The sequence below is a fragment of the Triticum urartu genome, chromosome 2A (assembly GCF_056163025.1).
Source record: "Triticum urartu cultivar PI428250 chromosome 2A, HENAU_Tu73, whole genome shotgun sequence".
NCBI lineage: Eukaryota > Viridiplantae > Streptophyta > Magnoliopsida > Poales > Poaceae > Triticum > Triticum urartu.
The window spans coordinates 552,302,461-552,309,458 of NC_141874.1; the positions used below are offsets into that span (position 1 = coordinate 552,302,461).

General features: G+C 62.4%; 1 protein-coding gene across 1 annotated transcript; it reads left to right on the forward strand.

The window, feature by feature from the left end:
* Positions 1-4,734: 4,734 nt before the first annotated feature.
* Positions 4,735-6,750, forward strand: LOC147985852 (uncharacterized). The gene has a single exon (XM_087541762.1). It carries the CDS (start codon positions 4,735-4,737, stop codon positions 6,748-6,750), a length of 2,016 nt encoding a protein of 671 aa, XP_087397888.1.
* The last annotated feature ends 248 nt before the right edge of the window (positions 6,751-6,998 follow it).

The window sequence follows — 6,998 nt, forward strand, 5'->3', positions numbered from 1 at the left end:
GTGGCAACAGTGCCCCTCACCTACCCGCTGACTAGGACCGGCGTGGCTATAGTGCCCCCGTCTTCACCGCTAACGACAGCAAGCGGCAACCTGACGGAGAGCACTGTACACGACTCGACTCGGCCATGCCCTGACGATCGACAAGACGACACAAAGTCCCCCTAGGCATGCGGTGCCGCACCTAGGGGAACCCGGCGAACCACAAGACCTCAGCGGGACCCAGCCCGGTTTCCCAGACACCGACAATACGAACCCACTGACTTGTAACATTACCATTGTACCCCCGGGGGATTGGACTATAAAACCCCCCGGGAGCCCACGATCAAAGGACAGAGCGAGAGAGAGGGCAAGCAGAAGACACATACAAGAGAAAAGCAAGCAAGCATAGGACTAGCCACAAAACAGCAACACCGGAGAGAAGGAGCAGCCCAAGCCTTGGCCAGCTTCCTTCCTCCTCCATACAGCTCCAGGAGCAACATTGTACTATCGATCATCCAACTACACTCAGCAGGACTAGGGGTATTATCTCTCCGGAGAGCCCCGAACCTGGGTATGTCCGGCGTCCCGCGCCCGCTCATGCCAACCTCGCCTCTGGAGTCCACCAGCGCCCTCGAGCCTCCTCCTCTCTTTAGCCATCCCTTGGCATCTGCCGTGCGCCCACCACGACAGTTGGCGCCCACCGTGGGGCTGCTCGAGGAGCTGGCCGAGAACATGCTTCAGATGGGGCCCTTCTCCTACACCGACGAGTCCGTCGCGCTGGCGGATGAAGTCGTCGGCGTGCTAGCCGCCTCCTTCGCCGCGCTGCGCATCTCCGATGCGTTCGCGGCCGACGAGTACCCCAGCGAGGTGCTCAGCTACTCCGACTCTCCCCTCTCCCTCGGCGGCGGCATTTCCGCCGGGGCAATGGATGTCCACGTGGAGGTCTTCGTCACCAGCGACGGCGACTCCTCCTCGTCGAGCAAGACGAGGAAGGCTGTCGAAGCCAGGGCCGCAGCGGATCGGATCGAGCCGTCTGATCCGTTGCGTGCCGCGATGCAGAGCCTCTGCATCCCCATCGGCACCGACATCGACGCCACCAACGTCGCTGAGGCCCGAACCCATCTCGAGGAAAGGCGCCAACAGATGCTGGACCTGTCCGAGACGCTCGCCGCCACTCAGTGTTGCCTAGACACCGCTCAGCCGGAGCGCGATGCCGCCTACGGATTCACGCCCGCCGTGGCCGGCCCAAGCCGAATCGCCGATGTGCATGCCCGGGGAGGAGGGATCGACCGGGCCCTCGGCGCCGTCCCAACCGTCTACGAGACCCCAGCGAAGAATATGCGCACTGCCCAGGCAGCCGTAGCCGGCCTGGACCAGCTCACAGGTGAGGAGCTGAAAGAGCGCATCGGGCGGATGCGCGAACTCCTCCACGCCGCCAACACCCAGCAGGACCGCCTCAACCAGCTCACCAAGCCGGCGGGATTTGGCTCCTCCCGCCTTGGCGGGCCCGGCAAACTTCTGCATACCGCTTCCTCGCCACCCGGTGAGGTGCACTCCGGCCGAGCCCGGACTCGGCGTGACCCGGGCGCTACAGCCGCCGGTGGGTTGGGCGACGAGTCCGTCCTAGAGATCCAGCGCGGACTCGGCCAGCATGGCCGGCGTCCGTCTCCAATCGACCCGGCCCCCCGTGGCCTGGCCGCAAGTCGACTCGGCCCGCGCACCATCGACGATATCGACGCTCGGCACCGCCTCGATCGGCTCGCTCTCTCCCTGGAGGTGGAGGAGAGCGGCACTATCAGGCTGGCGTGCTTCGGCCCGCGCATCCGGGAGGAGCCCTTCCCCAAAGGATTCATGCTCCCCCGTGACACCCCCAAGTACAATGGGATGGTGAAGCCAGAAGACTGGCTCACCGACTACACCACGGCCATCGGCATCACCGGTGCCAATCGTCGTCTCGCCGTGCGCTATGCACCGCTCATGCTCCAAGGGTCAGCCCGCACGTGGTTGAACAGCCTGCCGATGCGCAGCATCAACACGTGGGTGGACTTCAAGGAAGCCTTCGTCCGCAACTTCACGGGGACCTACAAGCGACCCGGCTGCCCTAGCCAGCTCGCCCTGTGCGTGCAAGGGCCTATGGAGACCGGTCGTGAGTACCTCGCACACTGGACCGAGCTCCGGAACAGCTGCAAGGGCGTCCATGAAGTCCAGACGATCCAGTACTTCGTTAGTGGGTGCCGAGACGGCACCCTCCTCAAGCACAAGCTATTACGCTCCGAGCCGGCCACCATGGCCGCGCTCATGGTGACGGCGGACAAGTACGCCAATGCCGACTCCGCCTTGAAGATCCAGGTGGCGCTGGATGAAGCCGGCAAGACGAAGCCGGTTCCCCCTCTGAAGCCGACCGGCGAAAGCAGCCGGTAGCACCATCACCAGAGCAACAAGCGCAAGGCCGACCAGCCGGCGCCGCGTCATGACAACCGGCTCGTCGCGGCCGCCGAGCCCGCCGCGGCGGACCCGGCGGCGAAGCGCCGGCAAACCAGGAAGACGGCATGGCAACCCGCCATGAGCTTCGAGCAGATGCTTGACGCCCCCTGCAAGCACCACAGCGGCGCAAAACCCTCCACGCACACGCTTCGGCGGTGCGCCATCACCAAGCGCATCATGAGGGGCGACGTCTCGCCCCCTCCGATTCCGGCTCCCGGTGTGGGACAGCCGCCTCCGCCTCCAGCTGGCGGCGCGATGCGCGACGACGCCTACCCGGACCAGAACGCGGCCTATGTCGTCTTCACCAGCCTCGGCGACGGCAAGCGCCTCCTTCGGCAGGAGGTGAACACCGTCGTCCCGGCCAAGCCGGAGTTCATGCATTGGTCGGATCGCCCGATCACCTGGACCAGGGAGGATCACCCGGCAGTCATGCCGAGTCCGGGTGGTTACGCCCTCGTCCTCAACCCCACCATCGTCGCACGGCGCACATGCAAGTTCTCCCGAGTCCTCATCGACGGCGGTAGCAGCATCAACATCCTCTATCGCGACACGATGACCAAGCTCGGCCTCAAGTCCGAGGACCTGGAGCCGACCCGCAGGATCTTCCACGGCATCGTGCCCGGCCTCTCCTGCTCCCCCATTGGCCGGGTCTGGCTAGATGTCTTGTTCGGTGACAGCAGCCACTTCCGGCGTGAACCGATCTGGTTCGAGGTGGTGGACCTGTCCAGCGCGTATCACGCGTTGCTGGGTCGGCCCGCGCTCACCAAGTTCATGGCGGTTCCCCACTACGCGTACCTAAAGATGAAGATGACAGGTCCCAAGGGCCTCATCACCATCACCGGCGATTACCGCAAGTCCCTGGAGTGCGCCCGAGACGACGCCAAGTTGGTCGAGTCGCTGGTCATTGCCGAGGAGCGGCGCCAGCTCGACCGGATCGTCGCCCTAGCAGGCGAGGCCTCCGCCGCGTCAATCCCGACCCCGGACCCGGCCGACGAGGCCGCCTTCAAGCCCTCCAAGGAGACCAAGAAAGTGAAGCTCAAACCAGAGGACCCCAGCTGCAGCAAGTACGTTGTCATAGGCGCTCGCCTCAACAGAAAATAGGAAGGCGAGCTCGTCGACTTCCTCCGTGAGAATCGGGATATCTTCGCATGGACCCCCAAGGACATGCCGGGTATCCCGAGGAAGTACGCCGAGCACAAACTTCATGTTCGCAAGGACGCCAAGCCTGTCCGTTAACCCCTACGACGATTTTCTGAAGAGAAGAGAAGAACCATTGGTGAAGAGGTCGCCAAGCTTTTGGCGGCCGTCTTCATAATGGAAGTGTTTCACCCCGAGTGGCTGGCCAATCCAGTCCTTGTCCTGAAGAAGAACAAGACCTGGCGCATGTGTATCGACTACACCAGCCTCAACAAGGCCAGTCCCAAGGATCCGTTCGCCCTCCCACGGATCGACCAAGTCATCGACTCGACCACCGGGTGTGAGTTCCTGTTCTTCCTGGACGCTTACTCCGGTTACCACCAGATCAAGCTGGACCCGGCCGATGCCCTGAAGACGTCCTTCATCACGCCCTTTCAGGCGTATTGCTACATCACCATGTCGTTCGGCTTGAAGAATGTCGGCGCCACCTTCCAGCGCTGAATGCAGAAATGCCTGCTGCCGCAACTCGGCCGCAATATCCACATATACATGGACGACATCATGGTGAAGACCAAGCAGCACCTCATGCTCCTCGACGATTTGAAGGAAACGTTCGCCAACCTCCGCGAATACAAGGTCAAGCTTAACCCGGAAAAATGCGTCTTCGGCGTCCCAGACGGAAAGCTACTCGGCTTCCTTGTCTCGGAACGTGGCATTGAGGCGAACCCGGAGAAGATCAAGGCCGTCGAGCGCATGTGCAAGCCGGCTCGGCTGCACGATGTCCAGAAGTTCACCAGATGCTTGGCCTCAGTCAACCGGTTTCTAAGCCGGCTGGGCGAGAGGGCGCTACCCCTATACCAGCTGATGAAGAAGACGAGCCCGTTCGAATGGAACGGCAAGGCAGACGAGGCCTTCCAAGACCTCAAGCGCATGCTCTCCACCGCACCAGTCCTGGCCGCGCCGACCGACAAGGAGCCGCTGCTGCTCTACATAGCCGCGACCTCGCGGGCGGTCAGCACGGTGCTGGTGGTCGAGCGACTAGAGAAGGGCAAGATCCAGGCCGTCCAGTGCCCAGTCTAGTACCTAAGCGAGGTGCTCTCCAACTCCAAGCAAAACTACCCGCACTACCAGAAGATGTGCTACGGCGTGTACTTCACCGCAAAAAAGCTGAAGCAGTATTTCCAAGAGCACGTTGTCACTGTGGTCAGCACGGCGCCTATCGGAGAAATCATCAGGTGCCGGGATGCCTTTGTCCGGGTTGCCAAGTGGGCGATCCAGCTAGCCGGCCACACCATTCTCTATGAGCCCCGCACCACGATCAAGTCTCAAGCCCTGGCCGACTTCCTCGTCGACTGGACCGAGACCCAATACTTGTCGCCGCCTCCCGACTCGAGGCATTGGCGCATGCACTTCGACGGGTCCAAGATGCGACTCGGCTTGGGGGTCGGCATCATACTGTCGTCCCCAAAGGGCGACCGGCTCCGCTACGCACTCCAGATCCACTTCACCGCCTCCAACAATGTCGCCGAGTACAAAGCCCTTGTGCACGGCCTCCGGCTTGCCAAGGAACTCGGCATCCGGTGCATCCTGTGCTACGGCGACTCGGACCTGGTGGTGCAGCAGTGCTCCGGCGAATGGGACGCCCGCGACTCCAACATGGCAAGCTACCGCTTCCTCGTCCAGAAGTTGTCCGGATCCTTCGAGGGCTGCGAGTTCCTCCATGTCCCGCACGCAGAGAATGAAGCAGCTGACACACTCGCCAAGATCGCCTTGTCACGACAAGCCATCCCGTCCAGCGTCTCCCTGGACCACCTGCGCAAGCCGTCCGTCAAGCCATCACCGGAATCCGAGTCCATCCACGTTTCAGATGACCCGGCCGCACCTCAACCTGGCCTGGGGACTACTGAACCCGGCCCAGGGACTGCTGAACCCAGCCCGGGGGCTGCTCGGCTCGACCCGGCCACCGTCGTCCCAGACCCAGCCGTCACCATCCCCTACCCGGGGGCTGCTCAACCTGACTCGGGGGCTGCCGACTCGGAACCCACCCTGGTGGCCGTCTTTGCCATGGTTACGGCTCCATCTTGGGCCCTCCCAATATCAGAATTTTGGGAGAACGGGGTTCTCCCCATGGACGAGACCGAAGCTCGGCAAGTGCAGCGTCGGGCGTCCGCCTATAGCATCATCAACAACGAGCTCGTCAAGCGCAGCTCCACCGGTGTGTTCCCGCGCTGCGTCGAGCAGGAACGGGGCATCGACATCCTCCTCGACATACATCAGGGCGAGTGCGGGCACCACGCCGCATCACGATCCCTGGTGGCCAAGGCGTTCTGCCACGGTCTCTACTGGCCCACGGCCCTCCAGGATGCTGAGTCGCTCGTCCTCAAGTGTGAGGGATGCCAGCGCTTCAGCAAACGCAGCCACCAGCCGGCGTCAGCACTCCACACTATACCGATCGCCTGGCCCTTCGCGGTCTGGGGACTCGACATGGTGGGACCCTTCAAAACCGCTCGAGGCAGCATGACGCACTTGCTGGTGGCAGTGGACAAATTCACCAAGTGGATCGAGGCAAGACCAATCAAGAAACTGGACGGGCCAACAGCCGTCCGTTTCATCAAGGACATAGCGGTGCGCTACGACATGCCGAACAGCATCATCACCGACAACGGCACCAACTTCGCCAAGGGCGTGCTCGAACAATACTGTTCCGACTCCAGCATCCGCCTCGACCTGGCCTCCGCTGCGCATCTGCAGTCCAACGGGCAGGTCGAGCGGGCCAATGGACTCATCCTGTCCGGCGTCAAGCCGCGACTCATCGAGCCACTCATCCGCTCACCCGGCAGCTGGCTTGACGAGTTTCCAACCGTTCTCTGGAGTCTACGCACCACGCCGAATCGGTCGACTGGGTTCACCCCGTTATATGTCTACGCGGCCGAAGCCGTCATCCCGACCGATGTCGAGTTCGACTCGCCGCGCGTCGCGATGTACACCGAAGCCGAAGCTAGAGAAGCATGCGAAGACGGCGTCGACCTTCTCGAAGAAGCACGCCTCCTAGCACTCAGTCGCTCGGCCATCTACCAGCAAGGCTTGAGGCACTACAATAGCAAGAATATTAAGCCCCTCGCATTCCGCAAGGGCGACCTCGTCCTCTGACTCGTCCAAGAGCAGGCAGGCCAGCACAAGCTGTCCCCTCCATGGGAGGGCCCATTCATCGTGAGCAGGGCCTTGCGCGACCGCAACGCCTACTACCTCATCGACACGCGCAAGTCAAGGAAGCGCTAGAAGGACATCGCCGGTGAAGAAACGACCCGGCCGTGGAATGCGGAACTCCTCCGCCCGTTTTATAGTTAGCCGCACGAGCGTATGTATCGTCGCCTTTTGTAAACGCATGAAACTACGGG